Source organism: Bombyx mandarina, chromosome 01, assembly GCF_030267445.1.
Source record: "Bombyx mandarina strain Sakado chromosome 01, ASM3026744v2".
Classification (NCBI taxonomy): domain Eukaryota; kingdom Metazoa; phylum Arthropoda; class Insecta; order Lepidoptera; family Bombycidae; genus Bombyx; species Bombyx mandarina.
The window spans coordinates 18,057,358-18,082,963 of NC_143208.1; the positions used below are offsets into that span (position 1 = coordinate 18,057,358).

The 25,606-nt window shown below is 37.2% G+C and overlaps 1 protein-coding gene across 5 annotated transcripts in view; it reads left to right on the forward strand.

Annotated features, from left to right (window-relative positions):
• LOC114252729 (uncharacterized) overlaps window positions 1–25,606 on the forward strand; it is a 162,915-nt gene that overhangs the window by 83,138 nt on the left and 54,171 nt on the right. For all 5 annotated transcript variants that reach the window (XM_028187322.2, XM_089731518.1, XM_028187325.2 and 2 more), the window contains exons 5-8: window positions 5,741–5,961; window positions 7,220–7,283; window positions 12,315–12,511; window positions 17,816–17,947. In XM_028187322.2, coding sequence (XP_028043123.2) covers window positions 5,741–5,961; window positions 7,220–7,283; window positions 12,315–12,511; window positions 17,816–17,947 — 614 coding nt within the window. The remainder of the gene's footprint in view (window positions 1–5,740; window positions 5,962–7,219; window positions 7,284–12,314; window positions 12,512–17,815; window positions 17,948–25,606) is intronic.

The window sequence follows — 25,606 nt, forward strand, 5'->3', positions numbered from 1 at the left end:
ATGTACCTCTGTTAAGCCCCAATAAGAAACTCCCAACCATACCATGAGCGAGGATGGAAAATGACCTCGTTGGACACGCGGAATACGGTTGCTCGCTTCTTCACTACTGTGTGCGTACGCCTTATCATTTTGTTTGTTGTAGCTCTCTTCTACGGTAAAAAATTTTTCATCCGAAAAAAGAATTTCTCGATATTTTTTTCCCGCGTACCGCTTCAACAAAGCGCGGCATCTCTTTAGTCTCAGGTCCATTAGACGAGCATTCAAACGATGTCCTGTTTTTCTACGATATGCCCGAAGCCCTAAGTCTTCATTTAACACCCTTTTCACCGTGGTTCTGCTTAACCCCATCTGAAGGGCCAACAGTTTCTGCTTACGTTTGGGATTTCTTTGAATTCGCGCCTTCACAGCTTTTATCACTGCTGGAGTCCTAACAGACCGAGGGCGACCACTTCTTGACCTGTCATCTACACTAGAGTCTTCATTGTATCATTTGATGGTACGATAAACGAATCTTTTGGTTACATTCAAATTTTTCAGTATGTTAAAAAATTGAATTGGCGCGTAACCGCAACGATGCAACGCAATAACTGCAACACGGTCTTCTTTAAGCGTCCACTCCATATTTAAAAATGAGTAAAATTCTAAAAGTATACATTTTTATTTTCATGCACAATTCGACATTCGAATTCAATAAACTTTTTTGTGGCCAACATTCTAAAAGAAAAGTTTTTACTGTGTGACAATACTTATGACCTGACTAGTTATATATTAATACGTGAAGCAAAAACTTTGTATCCCTTGTTACGAAAATTGCGCGGTCGGAGGTGTATGAAATTTTCTACACCTATAGAGAATATAGAGAAGAAGTGCACAATGCTAATATTTTTTTTAAATAATGTATAAAAGATACATTAAATCAATAAAGAAAACATTACACACACTACATACCATGTATTTGACGCACACACGCATGCATACTATTTATTGTCAAACTTTTGTTCTTGACGTCTGTTGTCAAATTGAGAATAGATTAAATATTGTTTGTCTTTGTTAATATTTTTATAGTGTAGTGTAGTCTTGGCGAAATTTGTGATTACAGAGGTACAAAATACAATCATAATAGTGTACAAACTTACAATTCCAATTAATTATAGTCGAATTTCGACTACTGCGGGGCCACTAGTTAGTATAGATATAAGAATTTACGATACCAACAATATTATTTTCGCAAATACCGGTTGCTTCTTTGCAACCAAATGTGTTGTTGATTTTTAGAGATGAATGACGTCATTCAAGTACAAACAATAAGAATGTGTCTTGAACCGTAATTTAAAGTACACACATCGCTTATAATCGCGACCTTAAGGGTTCAAAGCGAGTCGTTCTCACGAGCGCCGGTTAGTAAACAAAGAAATTGTTGTTATTCATATTACAAAGAGAGGTAACGAGAGGCAGACCTTATTGCTAGTTGTGAGTTCTATTTATAGCGCGCGGTCGTATCGTTCGTTTATATGAGTAGAATGCGCGTATTAATTCGAACAAAACATTGTTTTAATTTATTAGTAATTCGACAGTCAAAGATTTTAATTACGAATCTCAAGACCAAATATTATTTCCGGGCTTAGTTCGTCAAAATTATTGAAGTTATCATCATTCAAAATGTTCCTCGAAGCCTCATATGCGAATAAATTATACTAAGTTATCAAAACATTTCCGAAATAACCGTTTTCACTACATCCATATGAATATATATATATACGGTACATACACCAAAATAACATTTTTTACTATTTTTGTTCTCTGTCTGTTTGTCTGTTTGTTCCGGCTAATCTCTGGAACGGCTGGACCGATGTTGATGAGTCTCACTGATAGGGTAGCTGATGATATAAGGAGTAACTTAGGCTACATTTTTTAGACTAGCTTCGCCCCGCGGCGTCACCCGCGGTCCGACAATAACCGCGGGCAACATCTCGGGACTCAGCTATCAATATTAAAATTTAATGTTTCTAAAGCGAAGCGATGGCGGGTCGCTAGTTGCTTATAAGGGCGGACGAGTTTAGGGCCCGTCTCGTGTTCAGTAGTTGCCCGAACCCATAAACATTAACGACGTATTTGCTGCTGCCACCTTGACATATCAGTTCTAAGTCAGTCCGTCAGTCAGTCAATCAGTTTTACAGTACAATTGCTGCCGTACCCTTCAAACCGAAACGCATTACTGCTTGGCAGCACAAATATAGATAAATCGAATAATGATTATTTCAACATCAAAATAAATAATTAAATTTACCTAATTTGTATTGTATTCCGACCGCTCTTATAAGTATATGTATATGTATATATAAAAAAGAAATCTCCAACAATATAGATAATCTCGGTATTTAAATGAGTAAACTTAAACTGAATATTGTTTGCTCTTGCTATGAATTTCTCCTTTATTTCTTTTTAGAACAACGTCACGTATGTCAGGTACACTTTAAAACATTTTTATAAAACATCGATATAAATATAACTAACTAGCGACCCGCCCTCGCTTCGCTTCGGAAACATTAAGACACACATGAAAACAAAAAAATAAATAAAAAAAATTTAAAAAAGTAGCCTATGTTTATCAGGGACAATGTCGGCTTCTAATGGAAAAAGAATTTTTCAAATCGGTCCAGTAGTTTCGGAGCCTATTCGAAACAAACAAACAAACAAATCTTTCCTCTTTATAATATTAGTATAGACTAATTAAGTGCGTAGTCGTCACAAACAATGTTCTCGCAGGCTATGTTCTTAAAAATTACAAAATCTTGGGATTCCGACGTAATTATATTATCACTTGAGTTATTACGCCTTATCGACCTTACTGGTCCATTTAAATTTTGAGTTTACGTATTAAAACAAGAGAAGGTTCTGCCTCCTCTGCTATACTAAAACCACGTTATGCCCTCGAGCATAGTTGGGTAATAGGTGCTCTTGATGATAAACTGTATACATCAATGAAATAGCCAGATTATTTATTTATTTTTAATTTCTTAGATGGACGAGCTCACAGCCCACCTGGTGTTAAGTGGTTACTGGAGCCCATAGACATCTACAACGTAAATGCGCCACACACCTTGAAATATAAGTTCTAAGGTCTCAAGTATAGTTACAACGGCTGCCCCACCCTTCAAACCGAAACGCATTACTGCTTCACGGCAGAAATAGGCAGGGTGGTGGTACCCACCCGCGCGGACTCACAAGAGGTCCTACCACCAGTAATAAGTCACTAGTTATTACGCCTTATCGACCTTACTGGTTTAAATTTTGAGTTTACGTATTAAAACAAGAGAAGGTTCTGCCTCTTCTGCTATACTAAAACCACTTTATACCCTCGAGCATAGTTGGGTAATAGGTGCTCTTGATAATAAACTGTATGCATAAATGAAATAGCCAGATTATTTATTTATTTTTTATTTCTTAGATGGGTGGACGAGCTCACAGCCCACCTGGTGTTAAGTGGTTACTGGAGCCCATAGACATCTACAACGTAAATGCGCCACCCACCTTGAGATATAAGTTCTAAGATCTCAGTATAGTTAAAACGGCTGCCCCAACCTTCAAACCGAAACGCATTACTGCTTCACCAAAATAGGCAGAATGGTGGTACCTACCCATGCGGACTCACGATAGGTCCTACCACCAGTAAAATATACAGATACATATAATGTACTCGTAATTGTTCACGAGGTCAGATATTACGTATCTCGATCATCGCCAAATGAACTACGTAATGTCAGTAGTATATATTTCTATTGAAAATTTGAAGCTTCCGTTGCCCGTCTCTGCCATAACTCCTATTTTATTGCTATGAGCAGATGATGGTACAACCTATTTATTTATAAGCAATTATCAAGAGGACAAAAGCGTAAATGCTAAAACGTGGGGTCGCAATTGCCTTGTAATAACAACTTTCTTTTACTACGTAACATTTCGCACGATTGCTTTGCGACAGGAAAATGCAAGTCGCAGTGAAATACCTAACTGGTAAATAGAAATATTTTTCAAATTTGTTAGCTACACGTTCTGTTTTTTCTACAATTTTACTATAACTTGTAAATTACAAACCAATATGAAACCACAACGTCGCTGCGTCGGTTAGTAGGTATTATCGTAAATTCACAGTCGTTTTTAAACCCGGATCATTCAATGTAACCTAACATTCGTGCCTTGACCCAGTTGAGTAGGTATATGTAACACATAATAAAACACAGAAACAATGTTTTACTGCATTCGCTTTTATTGCTTATAATAATAATAAATTATAATTTAAAGTCTAATATTTGGTAAATATTTGTATTATTCTTGTAACGTTACAAAATAACTGTTAGCAGTTTACTGTAAATAATTTTCTTGAATGTTCTCTTGGTTTTAATAGACAAATCATTTGCTTGCGAAATATTGTTGAAAATTGTGTATTCCACTAAGAAGTTAAATAAATATTCACTATATTAATATCATATAATTAAAAAATCGTTTATAAAACATCTCTATTTGGATACATTTTATGCCTATCTTCTTCTGGCGTTACTATAGCTTCATTTATATCTTTCACGTGACGTTTCGGATTGGACGGTACTTCATTTTATGGTTGCGAGTTAACGTTTACCATTAGGCGGCTTATATAATATACTTGCATTAAAAATCAATGACTATATTAATGTATCGCTTATACACAGAGACCTAGCAGACCCTTTGCATTAGGCGGCAATCAAACGTAATATACTAAATCGAAACATGAATACCTGATTCTAGTGTTTTGCTGTATGATACTAATAACATCGATTTGGCAATTCATTTAATACTACCCATAAGATATATGAGATGAATTTAGCATTGTTGTTAAATCGATTATGCCATAACTGACACTCGTATTTTTTATATGAAAGAGTTGTTTGATATTAGCCAAAAAAAAACGTTGCGATTTATTCGAAGTATCCGTTTGAAGTATTATTAATCTGAATTGTTAGAAGATAAAAGAAATTGAATTCATCGTTTTACCCGCCACTATAAGATCATAATAATTATACATTGTCGTTTAAAGACTATACCATTTAAAATGTCATTTCGAAACGATCTAGTCAGTGAGATGGTAAAATGTTTATATTGCGATATAACGGCTTAAGATGTCATTTCCAAAATTTACAAGATATATTGCAAAAGGCACTGCTAATGTTATTAGGTAACGAGATAAAAATGGCTCGACATTGACGTATCGAAGACTGACAGTTGAAAACACTATCGCTTAACGAGTTTTCCAGGATCCAGTAATCGACATGCGAGGCACTCTATGTCATTATATGGTTCGCTTCGTACAAGCTTTTACTGGCTTTTTTATCAACGCTTTTGTAAACAATGTATTTGATAAAAGAGCTCAGTTTTCTGATATACGTTCGCGTTGCGTCGCTATCAGATTTTCGTAAGTGTAAATCGTGTATTGGCGCGTCGAACCCGATGTTGAAATTATAGTTTGCACGGTCGTGGACCGTGTCAGGTCGAGTCGCGCGACGTCTATCACTCATCCCGTGTCGAGGTCTTCCATTAGTTTGCGTCTAAGAGGGATACTGCAATTTAGAGCTGTCCTCGCTGTAAATTACGTTCTATTGAACCTGGTGATTGTTTTATAAACAAATAAAATACGTTCATCAAAATAACAAGCATAAGATGTGACTTCACATCCGGTGCAACTAATAAACAAGTTGTTTTGATTGTGCAGCTAAGAAAACAACAACGTCCAAGCAAAAACGAGCGCCCGATGACCCTATTTTCGTCTATATCGGATGCTGTTCGGACGTCGTTCTACTGGACCCAAAGAAGAGAGAAGAACACTTCATGGGTTACTTGACGATAAGAAAACGCCGGAGAAAATCCCAAGAGCTGAGCTCTATTCGCCGTGAACAGCTGCTTACGGAATATCTGTCTCGTAGCGTATCCGACGTAAGTACATTATACAAAAGATTCACCACGATTTAAAGTTAAGTTCCATAATGCGGAAAGACCGGTGAGCAATTAAAAATTAGAGAAAAAAAACTGGTTAATCATTAAACAAGTGATTTAACTGAAGGCTATTTAAGCAGTAGCAATATTTAAAATATCTGTCACAGATATTTAAACGATTCTCCGTCCTCAGACTTTCGCAGAGATCGAACAATCAATCGCGACGATAAACGTTGAAATTCAAATCCATTTCATATAAGGAGACCGAGACGAGCCAACTTGAACGTATAATTTCCTGACACTTGTTGACATGTTCAAACGGAAAATTAGATACACGCTGGCTATTTAGTACGTTTTGTATGCTATATTTAAATGGCGCCGGTACATATTGTCTTTCTCACCATGGTCATTCCGCACTCCGCCGCTATATCAACGCGGTATTGTTTCTCGGCTCCGCCACAAATTCAAATGTCATTTGTTTATATTCATGAGGCATCCACACGCACTATGTATACGTAGGCTAGTTGTGACATATTGTTAGATGTTGTTCTGCGTTTCAAGTAGCTCACGCAAGGACGGCGCAACGCGAAACACCAATTAATAAATGCGTTCGAAAAATTAAGCACGTCATCCGACTTGATCAGTCAAAATCATGACAGACTAGAGTTTATAAGTGCATTATGCCATGTCGCCTGTTATGTTCGCTAACTTGTTATATCCATTTTTGGCGTATCAGGTCACGGGCGAAACAAATGTAGAACTAGAACGCAGAATTACGGCTACACTATAACACAAACGCTGAGGGGCAACGTACATTTTTCAAATAACACTAAATCTAACGAACTAGCTTGGTCACGTAAACAATGCTTATTTACTTGCCTTTTATACGTAAAGACGAAATTATTTGCAACGTGTACGCCTCATGAACAGTACATAATATGTATATTTATGTATGTGTGGTGTGCAATGATGAGTTTTAAGATTCCTTCCTGATGCAGATGCTCATTGACAATTGGCCAAGAATCTTGTAAAGAGACAACATCTTTTATTTAAGAGCTGGCGCGTAACTCCCGCCAGACGGTACTTAAGGTCGATGACTTTGGTTTCCGTCTGATCTGCGATTTTTTCGCTCTTAGCGCGAAGCGACTTTGCGAATGTATGGCGACCAAAGATTATTTTCACGCTCGCTGAGAGTCGTGAGAATAACATTCGTGTCTGATTCATTGCGTGTTGTGTTAACTTTGGGTTTTCTTTTCAGTACTTGCACCGTAACGCCGGCGAATGGAAATTTAACGCCTTCTATTTCGACAAACTGGCCGGGGGTAAATTTACGATGAGAGTTTTCACGCACAAACGACTGGTCTATTTCTGAGAGTAACGAGAGAACATTTGAATTATCTCAATATCCTAATTAAAAATGACAGACTAGTCGATTCGTGCGTGATGATACTCTTAAAAAAAATTACATTTTCTTTTGTTTCTTTTTCGTTTGCAGCGCTGTTATTGAGTGAAGCGATAAGTTATGAAGTGGTTTTACATAAATAATCTTAACGACGATCATCTTAACGATTTGAACATCACTGTAGCTAGAATTAGGAATACAATTAAATTTACGAAAGATAAGGCGTCAAAAGAAATGAACAAAACATAACACGACTACCCGGTCTATATTTAGTTCAAAAATCGTAATAGCATTGAAATATTAAAGCCATAAGTTCGCGAGCAAGGATTCACTTGCGATTGAATTATTCAAATCAATTTACGTCATAATAAATATCAAACTTTATTAACACTATTGAATGCTGTTTAGCAGTGCAGCCACGATACATAAATCACAACGAAACTTCTCATTTTATGTTCGTGATCGCTAATTAGATTTGCGTCCCACTTGGTCTAACCTAGATGATTTCATTTTAGCCTGGAGACTGTTCTTTGAAAGTTTGATGATGAGGAAAAACAATCTTTTATAAATTACCAATACTTAATACACACTGTTATTTGATGGGCTCTCGATATTTAGGCGCAGTTGTAAGCGAATGATAGTGCATGGATAGCCTGTTCATCATCATCATCTTTGGCCTTACAGCCCAGGGTGGGCCTTAGCCTGGTCCAGTATATCTCTCCAGACTGCTCTGTTCAGGGCTTTCTCCTTCCAGTTCTTGACGCCGATATTTTTGAGGTCGCGCTCCACGCCATCCAACCATCGGAGTTTGATGGATAGCTTGATTAGTAGTCTACTATTGAAATGTGTATTTCGCGGAAAGAAAATCTGTATCACGCAGATAGTGGCGAAAGCTTAACACAGTAAATAAATGAAAAGTATATCTAGTAAATATTTTAATTCTGTAAACAACAATAGTCTTTATTTTAATAGAATTCTTTTCGATTCGACTCAAGTAGCTTAAGGCATGACTTTCTTAAAGTACACCTTACGTCGATCATTTGTTACATTTTGTAATTTCCCTTGGGCAATACGGAATAAAGTAGATTATGCCCGTACAATGGTTTTGAATGCTTACTAAGGAAACATGTAAAATCTCTTATGTTTTTTGTTCGTTGCTATGAATATTTAGTTTTTCAAAAATGAATGAGTAAGACGTCAAATAAATAAATTAATTTCAATGAAATCTTGCTATTTCGAAATCCACTTCGGAAATTGTTCAATCTATTAAAAAAATGATATATGCTGCTTTCGATATAATTTATTGCAATACGATTTGCGGTCTTATTTTTCGCGCTGCGGGATGTCAAAGTCGCGGTGTCTACGGTCTCTGGAAACTTCTTAAACTAAGATGGGCTTTAAATATGGTCTAAAAAATCATACATAAGTTCACAGCGACATACAGCGGAATGCCTGCTTGGTATTATTGCGAATATCTACAGTACAGTGTCGTAGTTTCGTGACTGCAGACGATAAAACATGATGATATACAAATGATTCATATTTAAATTTTTAACCTGTAATTTAATAACATTATTGCTTGTAATTACTATGGCCTGGAAGATTTAGCTTTTAGTGATAAAATCATAGTAATTTTGTGTTAATGATAACATTACATTATTTTTGTAGTCCATTAGATATACTGAATAGACCCACTAGATACTATTACATAACTTCAAATGGTTCTCAACAATATCAAGTCAACTATTGTGGTGTGATATAACTCGATTTCCCTCGCGTTAAATCGTTTGTCCTTTGAATAAGCGTCTTTGTTACATTGTTTGATTAATTAATTTATTTCGTTGCCGTTGAGTTTGTGATTGGAATCGTTTTCGGAAACTGTGGAAATTATTAGAAAAACACATCGAATAATCCCAAGGAATTGTTGTTGAAAATCGGGTCCCAAGGGATTGCTGTTGAAAATCGGTTGGTCACGTATAGATTGGTATGAGAAAAACACGAACAAAAAATATGACACAATTCCACTGTAATGTTATCTTAAAATTCATTAATTTAAGCTTAGACATGAGAAATAAAGTGAATTCTTGTTAATCAAAAGTCTATAATAGAGTAAGTAGTTGAGAATGTACATTTTCTGAAAATGTCTGATATCCTTGTAATTTTGTATAATCAGAACATTCATTTTGCGGCAAATTAATTTTCGAAACTATGGAATTGTTTTTTTAATTTCATATAGGTATATTATGATAATTTTGATCTTCAACTAAATCGAACATAAAACATTCATTGTCCAAACTTCCACAATATCATTTTATGATAGATTAGTTCTAGAATCAATTACAATTTGTTTTGTATAATGTCCATTTTTTTTATCTCAAACATCTATCAAAATACTCAAGTTGGATGTAGCAACGTTGGGGGACAGAGTCGAGCGAAGCGGTGCCATCACTATCGCGTCGTGTAAGTACTCGGCTGACCACAGTCGTACGGAGAAAAGGACACGATCAAATGAGTAATCGTAAAAAACTTATTAAATTGTAGGTGGGGGGCTTTTTATACTAAGTTTTCTGGGAAAGAGACTGCGGTGTTTCAACTTTAGTACATAACGAAAGAAACCTTTCGGGTATTCGAAGACACGAGTGGATGAAGGGGTTAAGTACCATTTTTAAGATTTTTGAGTTTTTACATTGAATGAAGTTGTAATGTGCCCATAAATCATATTAGACCTTAAAACTCCGGGCTTACATTTTTAGAAATTGCACGTGACGAAGGAGCCGTTTGCGAAGAACAAGTAACAAAAGTTTGTTGCCCGGTTTTCTCAAAATTAACAAATTGCATCATATCCCCTTCATCCACTCATGGTCTTCAATTATATTATTGTCGATTTTAAACATACATTCCGAACTAGACATCGGTCGACAGTAACTGTAGGTACTTCGAATCCAAATTTCTTACATGCTAGGCTCGAAGCACTGTTTATACGAATGTCTTTTTTACGAATAATTAACAATTAACAAATAACACTGGTGGTAGGACCTCTTGTGAGTCCGCACGGGTAGGTACCACCGCCCTGCCTATTTCTGCCGTGAAGCAGTAATGCGTTTCGGTTTGAAGGGTGGGGTAGCCGTTGTAACTATACTGAGACCTTAGAACTTATATCTCAAGGTGGGTGGCGCATTTACGTTGTAGATGTCTATGGGCTCCAGTAACCACTTAATACCGGGTGGGCTGTAGGCTCGTCCCCCATCTAAGCATTAAATAAATAAAAATAACAAAAAACATAAATCAACAATTACGCGCTTTAGTTACGAAACATACCATACCTCCTTTACGTTACGTTCTAAGTCGTTTCGGTCATAGAAACATATATCTTTTAGAAACGAATTTGTTACAGTCAACATACATATCATTATCGTGAAGATGAACATTACACACGTTACGTGCTCCTTTAAGGGTGATTTTCACTAAAAACCGTGGAAACTCGATTAGTGGACTCGTAGTTTTAGTACTTTTGACACTAAAACGGCTATTTCAAAAATAAAAGCAATTTGACGATGCATTTACGTAATTATTCTCAGGACCGTATGATTTACGGTATATGACTGCATTTCCGCATTTCGGTATGTGCACAATAAAAACGAATTGTGATTTCTGCTGGGTTCTAAAGTTTGAATGACGCGAACATATTCCGGTTAAAATAAGTATATAAGTATAAAATGCCTAAGCTTATTAAATAAGAAATATGCTTATTAAATTATAAACGACCTGGAATTTTTCCAGCAGACACTGCTTTAATGACTATTGAAGTGTATTTTTTTTTTTTTTAATTAGTTTAGTTTTTAAAGAGAAGTAATTAAGTGTTTAGCAATTACAAAATTTGGTGAGCCACAAAAAAACAGCATTGAAATAATTTGGTAGGCATACAAAGATTTTGTTTGCAATTAAAAATTATCCGCAAATAATTTTGATAATGTGAAAAACTAAATCATAAGTAGGCAGCTAGCTTACAATAACATGAGTTTGCATAATAAACATTCAGTTCGCAAAATAACTATTTGATCAGCAAGGTTACATGATTGATCAGCAGAAAAAACATGTCTATATGCATTGTGTTTGATTGGTATGCATATTTAAAACATGGTAGGTAAGCAAAATAACTAATCGGATTGAGTTTTTGTTGAAAAATTTACATTGTATGATAATAGTGCGCGGAGTAAGAGCAGGCGCGTGACACGAGGAACCAATCGCGTGCGAGTATTGTCATTCGATGATTATGCGACGATTTATTAGCAGTTCAATTGCAGTGGTAATTTGAGTCCCGTGAGCTCACCTACTAGTTAAGGTTACGCTGGAATAGCCTCTCAAGGCTACCAGCTTAGGTAAAAAAAAAAAGTGTTTGAAGAGATTTGTGAGGTTTTTGCTACTTAATTGTTTTATATGTTTTGATTTATCTCCATTATATTTTATAATAATAAAAAATATATGTAGGTGTGGATCTAAATGAAATCACTATTTCTTGGGTTTAATATATATATCTTTATTTTTTTTCTAAAGAGCACATTAAACACGTCTTACTCCTAATGGCGGCGTCGTGCGAGAGAAAGAGCTAGAGCTACATCCGTCCTTTTCACACAGCATGCGTTCAGAATCCTTTCACTCGTTCAGAAATGTTTTACAATAATTAGAAATGTTAGTTAAATCCTACATATATTTTATTAATTTACACTTCTATACCTAAATAATACATATCCGAACAGAGAGTAAATAAATTAAATATCCTTTGTAAGGAATGCGGAATTATTTTCAAAATATTACTGTCGCTTCACTCAACTATTTTACTCTAAATAAGTAGCTAATGTTTTATTTGCGATTATTTTTGTTTTTGTTTTATAATCATTTATACGCTGTTTTGTCTTGTCTGTGCTGTCTAATTTAATTTTTGTTTGTCCAGGACGTGGTCTCCCAGCCCTCTGTCTCCATTTGTTCGAAGAACATGGATTGATGGAGCACTTCAATCTCGACATTGTAAAATGCTGGAAATTATTCACTCTCTTCGAGTCTGGATATCACAGCACCAATCCCTATCATAACTCTATTCACGCTACCGATGTAACACAAGCGATGCACTGCTTCCTGTTACAGGGCTCAGTAAGTATTAACTAGTTTATATTGTACATTATACAGTTCTTTTTGGAACAATAAAATAGTTAATTACGTTATAGTACTGAAATCGATATCGATCATTTACACATACGGTAATTTAACTGAACCGCAAAGTTTTTTAATTGGCTGATATTTTATATCGATAGAAAAAAAAAACTAGAAATGTGATTTTTAAAGTAATTTGGCTATGGGGATCCGAGGTATCAGTTCGTTTTGAAACAGGTGTCTTTTGTTATCATATCATAAAAAAATCAGTCAGCGAATAATTCTATGACCTATATGGTAAGAGTAATTTGATAGAGTCTTAGTATTTATATATAGGTTTATATTATATTGTAGCGTAAACGTGCTGACGGTCCATGACTTCCGCAGAGAAGCAATGCAATGTATACGCAGATAAAACCTGTAAAACCTTTAAATTTTTGTAACTACTGGCGGCGGTCTGCTTTGGACCTGTGGAAGGTCTGTAGGAGAGAGCCACATCCGGGTTTTCACCAGTGCGGGCATCTGGAGGATGACGTTCAGCACGCACTCGAAGTGTGCCCGCATTAAGAGCACTCGCGGCGAGATCTCATCGCGGTGCTGGGGAGGGACCTCTCCTTGCGGGCTGTCATCGCCCGCATGCTAGAGGACCAGAGTTCGTAGGAGGCCATGGCCAGATTTTGCGACCTGGTCATGGCGTTCCGTGAGGCTGAGGAGCGTGAAAGGGAATGGTATCCCTTTTCGGCTCAGCGAAAAAGGCGGGGTGGGCGAAGCGGGCACGATGCACCCGTTAATCTCCCGTAGGGGCTGTTGGGTACCGGGTGCGGGGGCGCCCGGTGCTCTGCTGTTAGTCCCGTAGTGAGGCGGCGCAAGGTGGCTCATGTGCGCCGCTCATGGTGTGCCTCCCGAGACGACGTCCTGACGTCCTGCGCGATCTTCCCGGGGATGGAATCTCGTCCTATTGTCAGGATGGGTACCGGCGACGGCGAACCTTCGGCGCGCACTGTGCGGTACCGTGGGTTTCGTGGAGTGGGAGTGCTGGGGCTTGATGGGGCTTACTCGGTAGTCGGTTTTGCGGGGTGGGTCTTGCGTGGCTGACGCCGCGCAGCGCCTCGCGCGCGTTCTCATGGCGTAGTCTCCCGGCAGGATTTGGAAGAAGAGGAGGACTACAGTCTTCCTCTTCTCCCTCTTCTGCTCCGGAGGCGCCGGAGTCCGACATAACCCGATCTGTTACCCCCCTCGACCCGGAGACCCGTTTCCGTAAACGGATTTCCCAGTGTTAAAAAAACGGGCCAATTCGCGCATTTATGCAACTAAAAATAAAAAAGCAATCTTGGAAAAATAACTATTTTCTGATAACAACTAGAACTATCTGTAAACAACTCTTGTTGGGCCAATCTCCGCGAACATCTCTCGATTCCCGCTCGTTTCTTCAGCAAACATTTGGATTGCAGGATTCGTATTCCTTGAGATATTTAATTAAACGTCTGGAAACGCTCCGGAGGAAACCGTTTTAACTTTACTCCCGTTCCGAGACTCGAAATCGTTTCGCTTGAGATTTAAAAAGCACTTCAGCACGTTAAAGAGTCGTACAGCTTGATTCCGAACTAGAAATTTTGTAGAAAATAAATTATGTTCAAACATTATGTGTTGCATTTTTAGATGTACAATAGTTCGCGTTTAAGTTTCGCTTGCCAGATTGTCACGGTGTCAATATCAGGTTTATTAAATGAGATTAAACCGAATGATGATGCTGATTACCTGCCAAAATGTCTTTGTAGCCAGCAAGTAAATGCTGGTATATTTATCTAACTGGAAGTAGCTATAGATCCACTTAAAACTGTTCGAATAAATAAATTGAGTCTTCGGATTTAAAAAAGAATGTAACTTAACTAATTTTATTTTTGACGAGCGAAGTAATATCGTTATTATTTTTAAAAAAAGCAAATTCCCTGCATATTCAATAACATCAAGATATTTTTTAATATCCGATAGCTGCACTGAAAATCCGAAGATGGTAATAAAATACGTTTTTTAATAAAATATCGCGAAGATATTTTCTCAGTGCAACATTTTATATTAAAGTCGTCGTCGAATGTTATTAAAATTCTGAATATTAATACCTTACATAGCAAGCGACTATAGTGCCTCTACAAAGCTAGCTAGATATTAAACTCGTGTGGAATGCGAAGTAGTTGCTTGTATTAAACGTTGATATTTTCGATGCGCATTATAACGTATATAATAAATACGCTTTGGAAACTATACACGAACTATTTCTGGTATTTTGAAATTAGTTCTCGTCACAACGTTGCGGCTTTGTTATTAAAGTTATGTTTGTTATAAACTAAATATTATACACATTCTGCTATTTTGTGATATATTATTGTTTTTCAAGCTATTGCATAGCTTTTATCGCGGGCTTTGAGCTCGGCGACCGAATCAAGGAATTCCGTAACGAAAATAAAACCTAACACTCCCCACTCCGCCTACCATGTAGCTCGCGTTCAACACATTCACACGTTGCGCTTGTGTAGTGTTTGTGAATAAGCGCACGGTGTGACATCGCATTGTATGCGCATCATGAAATATCTGCCCATCTCTCTCTCGCGCGGTCTAGCTTATGAGTGTGAAGGGGACAGTTAATGTTTTGCTTTTGTTAATGCTTATAATTATAGCGTGGTCTTATTTTATTATTGTTTTAATATTAAATTATTATTGTCTAATTATAATTGCATAAGTTGATAAAAAATGCTATACATTTATAGCTTACCGCGACAGTCCCCGAGTGCCACACGTAGTTTTTTTTTTGGCCGAGTACTTTGATGTTGTTTAATATATGTATTTTATTTTCGGGTCCTACATTAGTTTTTTCTTCGAAGTCAGTCTACATAGGGTTCGCAGTAAAAAACTTAGCTTTTATCTTACTTCAATATAATATAATAACCCAAACGCACTTTTGTGTTATTCCCCTGTTCTTCCACTGATCATCTTCAAGCCATTCTTGTGTAAGGGAAAAAGCTTCTGGATATTTATTGTAAATAAATAAATATTTACTAACAATCACGCCACGTTAACTGGTCCCGTGATAAGTTCGTAAAGAACTTGTGTTACAGGTACCAGATAATGGATATAAATGTAAGATTTTTATTATACACATACATATATTTAATATACATCCATAACCCTGGAAAAGACATTGATATTTATCATACAAATATCTTCCCTTGGCGGGATTCGAACCCGCGACCCCCTTGTGTAGTGACCATGTCACTTACCACTACACCAGACGTATTGTATATGTATATAATTGTTTTTGTTTGTCACTGTCTCCGTAAGAAAATGTCAGGCCCAATTGTCGTATACCTTATATATTGAGTGTCTTCCAGTCCATCTTGCTAATTAGTTAATTCTAATGTTAAACTTTACCTTAGCTCTGACTCGGTGGAAGTAATAATATAATCACAACGAATGTATATTCAAAGTAAAGTGCTAGTTGATCTCTCTGTAAGACTAGTCTGAACTCAATGCTCAGCCAATCGGGGAACTTCACCTGCAAGCTCGAAGTTGAGCTTCTCGTTCATGTTTTCTTAAAATAGATGTGCTTTATCCGAGCTTCAGAGCGGGGACGTTTGCTATTGTGTACAGACTTGAAAACTTTGATGAATACAAAAAGTTCTTAGATATTTCAATTAAATTGTTAGAAAACATTTCGCTCACCGTACAGTGTTTTTCCTTTGCAATATGCTACTTTAGTAAACTATAAAGCATCTTTCATGTATAATTTCATAATTCGTGTAATAAAAATTAAACCTGCAAAAATTATAAATTGCGTAATTCTTGGTGGTCGGGCGTCTTGTGAGCTTGCTCCTGTAGGCACTACGACCATGCCTATTTATAAGGTGAAGCCGTATTGTGTTTCGGTTTGAGGGGAGGCGCAGTCATCTATACTAATATATAATAAATCTACAGTGGTTTTTACGGATGTTGCGTTATAACTACTGAACCATGCATCCGATTGACTTGAAACTTGGTATCCATGTAGAAAATACATGTACTTAATGGATAGAATAATATTTATATGAGTGTTGGACTCCCTAATAGTAATGACAATAAATAATAATGTTAATTTTAAATGTCCAGCGAAGCGGGCGAGTACGGCTAGTTGTATTATAAAACTGAAACTCGGAACTCATGTTTCGAGGCGAGTGGCGGCATTTACGTTTTCGTTGTCTATGGGCTCCGGTAACCACTTAAGACTAGGTGGACTATGAGCTCGTTCTCTTATCAAACCAATAAATCAGATATTTTTGAGAATTTTTCCTGTAAATGTTTTACTTAAGTCCCCAATTGAATACATATTGGTGGTGTTTTGAGCCCGCACGGAATAATCGTATTTCCAGTTCGAAGGTTAGGTTAAGTGTTGAAAATTCGACCGCTTATGGAGTTACCATACAATAATAACCCCCTTAACACCAGATGATTGACATATATGTCTATATGTCCGTCTTGATCTATTTGGCGTATCTCGTTCCACTATCGTAGCTTTGCGTTAAATTTAATCATAACTGATAAAGATCGCAGTCCAATTAGTATCATCTTGTTTTTATTGCCCTTGTAGTCTCACGAGCATACGGTCCTGATGGTGAGAGGTTACCGTCGGCCATGGACGTCAGCAATGCCAGGGGCAGAACCGAACCGTTTCCCACCGTTAAAATCTTGTAGAAGCATCAATCATCTTGTAAAAGATCAAGCATTAATCATCAAACTGGGACGCAAGCGCTCCACCACCTAAAACTAGTAATATTTATAAATCGTAAGACAAATATAACCATATTGTTACAAAGATACTGGTGGTAGGACCTCTTGTGAGTCCGCACGGGTAGTAATAATGTAATAATAATAATAATAGTAATAATAAAAAAAGCAGTCTTGCTCGACAATGCTCGTATAGTTCGCCGGTTTCTCTCCCAATAGTCCCTAACGCTGCGGCCGATTGTTGCCCACCTCGCCGGAGTGTGTCCTGCCGTCTTCCCAGGCGTGGCAGTGTTTAATACATAATAATAGTAGTAATGCGTTTCGGTTTGATGGGTGGGGTAGTCGTTTTAACTATACTCTGAGACCTTAGAACTTATATCTCAAGATGGGCCGCGCATTTACGTCATAGATGTCTATGGGCTCCACCAACCATTCAACACCAGGTGGGCTACGAGCTCGTCCACCCAAATAAGCAAAAAAAAAAAATAGAAAAAAGTCACTTATCTTGAATGTACACATATTAATATAATATCTCTTTTTCTCAAACAGATCAGGGCGTTCATTCGCCCGGTTGAAATTATAGCGTGCTTGCTATCAGCAATCGCGCACGATATTTTTCATCCGGGTGTTAATCAAGGCTTCCTGATTGCAACCTGCAACCATCTAGCAGACCTATACAGGGTAAGTCTATCAGTAATTTATTTGTATTATTAATACATACATCTATTGTTTTATTTACGAACTACTTATGTAGCTTGAAAGCGAGTAAATACGTATTCTTATTAAATACAAAATATCGATTTTGAAAAACTAGTGTAATGTATTTGCAATGGGAATGAAACCGTTTTTAATCTTTGGATCCGCACTATATATAGTCATCCTAATAACGGCGAAGGCCTTTTGTCTCTAGTGTAGGTTTCATAAAAAATGTATATTCATTAATAAACAAATATAATACATATAATATAATTTGTACGCAATATTTTTACGACAAATATGAAAATGACATCTATCGTAGTCTTTGAGACGGAATACGTCATAGCTTTTTGTGTTCGAAATAGTCACCACGATGCTGGTACATAAAATGTGTATATTATGTACATTATGTACTTTACTTTGAGATAGCTGTTGAAGTCGGATGTCGTGGTATATGATTTTATGTTCAGATTAACAGACGCATAATATATAGGTCTCTAGTTTATTTTGTGTTGTTAAAGACCCCTAACAACTCTTTGATGCGCTCTAGACTGGACGTCAATCGTTTCGGAAGGTCTTTAAATTAGCTGCCCAATAATGGCATTAGATGATGTTAATAATTTAACGGAACTATTTTATTTTTCAATATAGCAGCGGTAAGGGCTGATTGCTACTCAAAGACGCTCTTTCTATTCGAAGTTAAAACTTACATAATTAAATAACAACAACAACACGTGTGGCACTCGGGGACTGCCGCGGTAAAGCTATTGCACAGCATTTTTTATCAACTTATTCAATTATAATTAGACAATAATAATATTATATTAAAACAATAATAAAATAAGACCACGCTATATTTATAAACATTAACAAAAGCAAAACATTAACTGTCCCCTTCACACTCATAAACTAGACCGCGCGAGAGAGAGATGGGCAGCATTTTCATGATGCGCATGCAGTGCGACGTCACGCCGTGCGCTTATTCACAAACACTACAAGCGCAACCTGTGAATGTGTTGAACGCGAGCTACATGGTAGGTGGAGTGGGGGTTAGGTGTTATTTTCGTTACGGAATTTCTTGATTCGGTCGTGGTGCTCAAAGACCGCGATAAAAGCAATGCAATAACTTAAAAACTTAGCAACGAAAATGAGAAAAGAGAAAAAGAAATCTGCTTTGTTAGTATTTAAATACAGATGGATATAATTAACAAGCCCTTAAACATCTGTGAAGCAACACGCTACAGAGTAAAGTCGTCACGTCGATGAAACCTTAATCTGATTCACGAAATCAATTAGGGCGGTGATCGTTCGCCGGCGCGGTGCTAGTAAAAACCAAGTTTAATTTCACGGGAAGGCGGACTTGGACGCGTTCCGGAAACTACGGCGAGCGATATCCGATCAACATCGGATCTATATCCGGTTATTGCATAAGGGTAGGATATCGCTGCCGTACCTAGTTTTGCGGTGAATCAGTCATGCGTGAAGGCTCGATGGAGATTCGAACACATGTAAAGCTTTCAGACTACACTATACTATAGTGCCATATAGTATAGCAGCCTATACTTAGCCAATAATGTATAGTACAGTACAGTGTGAACGTGTCTATAACAAAGTATGGTGTGCGATATTGTTCTGCTATGAGCTATATTACTATATGCTCTTATATTATAGCGTAGTCATTCACTTTGAAAAATTGTCTCCGGTAACTAATGCAAATGTTATATTATGTATTTAAAAAAAAAAACAAATTCTTCATTCGTTTTCTATGCGTTAGCGAGTATTTCACTTCATGGACGTGAATTTTCAACTGTTTTTTTGCTTAAAATGCTCTGAAGCTCTCTAAACTCTGAGACACAAAACGCTGTAAGGAGACGCGCGATTTATTTCCCCAAATCAATGATAGTCTTCAAGGCGTCTGCATTTGGCAGGTCTTTACCGGTTCTAAATAAATCTTTATAATTTTAATTATAAGCCAAACTACCTTCATAGACTTTTGAGACATTCAAAGACCTCTCGTCTTCGAGTCGCGGTCGATTAAAACACAAACAAGTTTTGTCTGATGGAGCTGTGGAGACCGCCCATACTATTTATTTCTCATTTGCATAAATATTGATCCTACACGCCATTCATCGAACATCACTCAATTTAACTTCAGCGCCAATGTTTGTTTATTTTTCATAGTTGATTTCTTGAATATTTAATAGAACTTTTATACTATCCCTCTTTAAAATAAATAATAGTTCAGGTTATGATATAGATACGTTATAACCTGGTCGAATTGTTCTGTTTTATTTTAATTAAAAGGCTTCATAAGTAATTCTGAAAAGCTAATTGAAATTCGATTAATTTTCTGGAACTTACAAATAATATTGAGGGCGGAAATTGAGAAAGGATTCCGGACGATATGTGCTCATACATACATGTGTGCACTACGAATAAGCGTTCACTCTTATTGCGGTAAACCGCACAATTAGTATGCAAACAAGGCGGTTTGTGGTCAGTTGTCCTATCGCTTTAAATTATTTCCTTTGATAGCAGATGAGCATAGATATAGATAGCTTACTGGTGGTAGGACCTCTTGTGAGTCCGCATGAGTAGGTATCACCACCCTGCTTATTTCTGCCGTGAAGCAGTAATGCGTTTCGGTATGAAGGGTGGGGCAGCCGTTGTAACTATAATGAGACCTTAGAACTTATATCTCAAGGTGAGTGGCGGCATTTACGTTTTGGATGTCTATGGGCTCCGGTTACCGCTTAACACCAGATGGGCTGTGAGTTCGTCCACCCATCTAAGCAATAAAAAAGGGCATAAGGCCCAGTAAATAGTGGGTAGTCATCGATGCACATAGACTGAAATAATGTCAATGGACTGTTTCAAGCCTCGGTTCAAAATCTCTAATATCAAGTGGCAGTAAAATATCTCTGTACCAGCGACTAGACTAGCTACTAGACACTTTTTCAGATGTTAAAATGGGGATGATGGGAAACACCAGTCGTTTCCTCAGAGCACACCACGCTTAAAAATATTTTACTACTAAAAATTGGTTTTATGAATCACTGGTTTTATTAAAGCGTAATAGATTCAAACCCGATTCGAATAAAATGTAAACAAAAAAATAAACAAAATTTTCTCTTTAAGTAAATATACTCCTCTCGTGTTCTATTTGACATTTTTCATCATATAAGTTTACGGTTTTCGAAAGCGGCCCACGACGCGTTCGCGGCTCATTGCATTAACTACATATATAAATACAGACAACCGCATTTCACGATACCTTTACGAAATTGTGTAATCAATTTTCAGGGATTCGGTTTTGTTTTGATTTTCCATTTCAATCGAAACGCTACGGAATTGATTGATTTAGCGGTTACGTTAACAAAGGGATCGATCTTCAAATAACAAACCAAACTTTCAAAATAAAGATATATTTCTTAGCCGACAATATTTCGTTCGTATACGATTTAACCGATCATCAAACACTCTTTTTATTGAGTGTTGTATGTATAATTTATACCGCTTTAGTGTTTAGTAGCGGTATATACACATTATACTGTAGTATATTATAGAATTGATTCATAAATGTAACCGATTCAATTTTTTATCTTCTTCTTCTATATATATAAATGAATTGCTGTTCGTTAGTCTGGCTAAAACTCGATTTTGGTCTTAAATTATTTGTGGAAGTCCAGAGAAGGTTTAAAAGGATAAATAAGAAGATAGATAAATAAGAAAATGCTCGGAATTGAATAAAAATAACAATTTTGTTTTTCCTTTGATGTGTCCCCCGTCGGACGGATTCCTTTTGATTGTTATAAGTTTGTTTTATACAAAAGTGGTTTTATTTATCGATTGAGGCACTACGACATCTGCTGGGACAGCTAGTTTTTTATAAAATATATTGTTTGTTAAAGACTATAATGCGTTCTGTTGAGCTGGTTTGATCGATTGGTGATTTCTAAGTATACTAAAAATATTATTTTTACTATCGTAAATTAGTAGACGCTCACGGTTCACCTGACGTTAAGTGGTCTGAATCTCACTGACATTACAACGTGGTTGCCGTCACCAATCGGTGGTGGGGTTTGTTTTAAGCCAGTGCGAGTTGGTATCACTATCCTGCATATTTCTGCCGTGTAGCAGTAATGCGTTTCGGTTTGAAGGACGGGGCAGTCGTTGTACTGTTAAAACTGAGACCTTACAACTCATGTCTGGAGGTGAGTGGCGGCATTTACCTTGTGGATGTCTATGTGCTCCGGTTACCGCTTAACATCAGGTGGGCCGTGAGCTCGACCAACCATAAAGGCTATAAAATATATATATTTATAAAGTTTTGCCGGACGTAAAGCACAGCCGCCATCAACGTTATAAAATGTAACACTGCTAACTGACTTCAAACTTTACATTACACCTTTACAGAAATTTTCTTATTCTTCTTAACGACTTCTTTCCTGACAGAGTGGTCTTAATCGCTATGTAGCCTTGCAAGAGTCTAAGTTGACGCGTTTTACGATGCCCTACCATCTATCTCTTCCTGGTATTCTATTCACACCTATTATGTAAATTCTCCTATAATGCTAAGAATGTTATGATACTTGTGGACATAAGCCTTTCTTAAAGTTCGTTTGGTGGCTGAAACCTTTGAGTGTATCAATGTAAGGGATCGAAAACGTACTTTTTCATCATTTTTAAACGGCACTCGATGTATCTAATACAGAATAAAAGAAATATCAGCTCAAGATATCGGGGAACGCAGTGGAGGTTCGCTCACAATTTTGGGCTCGTGAAATTGAACTCACTAAAACCTTATCTAAATTAAGCAAATGAATGCTGTCCTATTTTGAGATCGTAATATTTTCATTTCATTTTGATTTCCAGGACCTCTTACATCCTGTTTAATAAGTTATGATATCTGTCAGTTAAAGTTGCTTAGAATCCGAACCCGTCACCGCAATAAGCGTAAGACGCAGTTGCCTGTGGAGCTTTCGATGTGGTGAGGAACATTATTGTCGGTTATATTTGTCTTTCATCTCACTTAGTTAATAACTTAAAATAAAATTACGTATGACATCTGCAATTTTCTTATCATTTTTATAGTAAGCCCAACATAATACCTTAAATTTCGACGGCGCACGTACGCGTACTCAGAAAAATAGTGTTTCGGTAACTTGGCTGTGTTTTTTGCGGCTAAAGTAGACGTCAATGGTTTCTTAGGCTTCACAACTTCAAGATTAGGTACCCTCGTGACACGCCTGTTGTACGACCAGTTTGAGAGTTATTTTTGATGTTTGTGTCCGGGCTAACACTAATCGCTAGATTCAAATTCTTCTATCTATTCGCTTTCACAGGCAACACATAAACACATCTACACACACACACACACATGCGCGTACACACACAAACAAACCGACACAAACCACATAAACGCACACATACAATACAAAAGACCGCAATTGTGCCAGTCTGACATTAAGCTCAAACAGATAATTTTAAAATAATTGTTCAATTAAATTTTCTCTATAACACGCCACTAGTGTTTTCGCCACCGATTCATAAATGGTAGGATATGGCGTTGGAAATAAATTAAGTTCAGCTATAAATCTTCGAAATTGATGTAATATAATCAATGAAATTCTGAAGCAAAATATCACTGTTACTTTATAATCTTGCAATTGAAATAAAGTATTAAATGAATATTTTTTTACAAATACATTTTTCCCGGTTGTACTTTTGTTATTTTTAAAACAAATACCTACATTCAAAGTAGACAATTAAAGCATAGTTCGAAAGTAAAATCGAATGTAAAACTTACAATGTGGTCGTATAAATAAGTCCGTTTAATTACCCATGTTTCATTACGGGTCTGTTATCAATTACAATTGACCTCGACAACGTTCAGGAGCTTAGCAACTTGTTGCGCAGTCTAGTCGCCTCGAAAGACGTGTGCTTTATTCAACTACGGCTTAGCAATTTAAGTCCGAGAGCTTTCATAACGAAACGATCGAAGGGCGATTTTGTTATGTTCGTATTGTATCAATACGCTGAGACTGTTAACACTATTTCTAAATTCGAAAGGCATTCTACAAAAATAATAAGATGTAATAAATAATAGTTTTTTATAAAATTGTACACAATGATACAATGCTAACGTTCTTTTTTTTTTTATTGCTTAGATGTGTGGACGAGCTCACAGCCCACCTGGTGTTAAGTGGTTACTGGAGCCCATAGACATCTACAACGTAAATGCGCCACACACCTTGAGATATAGTTCTAAGGTCTCAGTATAGTCACAACGGCTGCCCCACCCTTCAAACCGAAACGCATTACTGCTTCACGGCAGAAATAGGCGGGGCGGTGGTACCTACCCGTGCGGACTCACAAGAGGTCCTACCACCAGTAATTACGCAAATTAAAATTTTGAGGGTTTGATTTTTATTGCACGATGTTATTCCTTCACCGTGGAAGGCAATCGTGAACATTAGTTCAATACGCTAACTAAAAAAAGGATTAATCACTGCAACTGAGGGAAAATAAAAGTTCTTATGCACAAAATATTGATCTTATAAGTTTATTTTTATTATAAAGTATTTATTAAAATCTTTTAAAACATATTGGAAAAAGTGAATTAAAAAAAATACTATTATTTTCCTATGACGCCGAGAAGGGGCGGGTGTGGAAGAAATTATTCAAGATGGTCCCTAAGGGTGGTTATCTCCACTTAACCATCGCGCCACCCACCGTTGGAGCAGAGTTCATCCTTACTACAGAGATTTCCTACAAATCATTTCAGCAATAAAAAAATTACCAAGACAGTTTTAAAGCACACTTAAAGCTTAGTTTTACATCTCAGTAAATTTGAAAGATCCTGTCTAAAGAGGAAATAACCTAGCGCGTTTTACTTGGAACCTTAAAGCGCTTTTAGTTAAGAACTAATTAAAAATTTGAGCTTCTTACTTAAAAGCTTTCTAAACTCTAAAGATTACCAAGCTGCCTCGTGTTTGTTAGAGGAAAGTATTCCATTTATTTAGAATATCAGATGTAGAATATATCAAATAATATTTTGAACTCTCGAACTCCAATTTTATCGTCGTCGTGGCCGTCGGCGTGGATGAAACGTTTTTTTTATGATTGAAAGTTTACTGGTGGCCCGAAGGCCTTTCCAGTTTCACCAGGACAGGTGGGCGAGCAAAGGCTCAGCCAAGAGGGGTGGGATTTGCTAACAACTGCCCGAGCGCCTCCGAAGGAGACCTAACAACTCAAGAGCAATTGTTTCGCGAATGAATCTACTACCGGATCGGAATCGCGACCCGCTGAGAAGATCCGGCGAGAAACTCAGCGGGCTGATGCATGGGTTAGGTTGCACGTCGACCTCTTTGTCGAGTTCGACGAGTACGGTTACCGGGGTCCCTAAGCCTGCCCCTAGTATTAGAGCTGAAGGCCTCTAATGCAAAGGTTATTGGATCTGATGGATCCGTAAGGACGTGTCTAGGGCGTCGACGGTGACTGGCTCCTGCATGATCAGGATTCGGAGAGTAGTCAGCAGCGGCAACGATAAGGCGATTATCATGACGCATAGCCTTATCGAAGTATCGTTCCGACGCTGACTTCATGTATTTCCGAATTGATTCGAGGCCCAGGTCGTCGTGT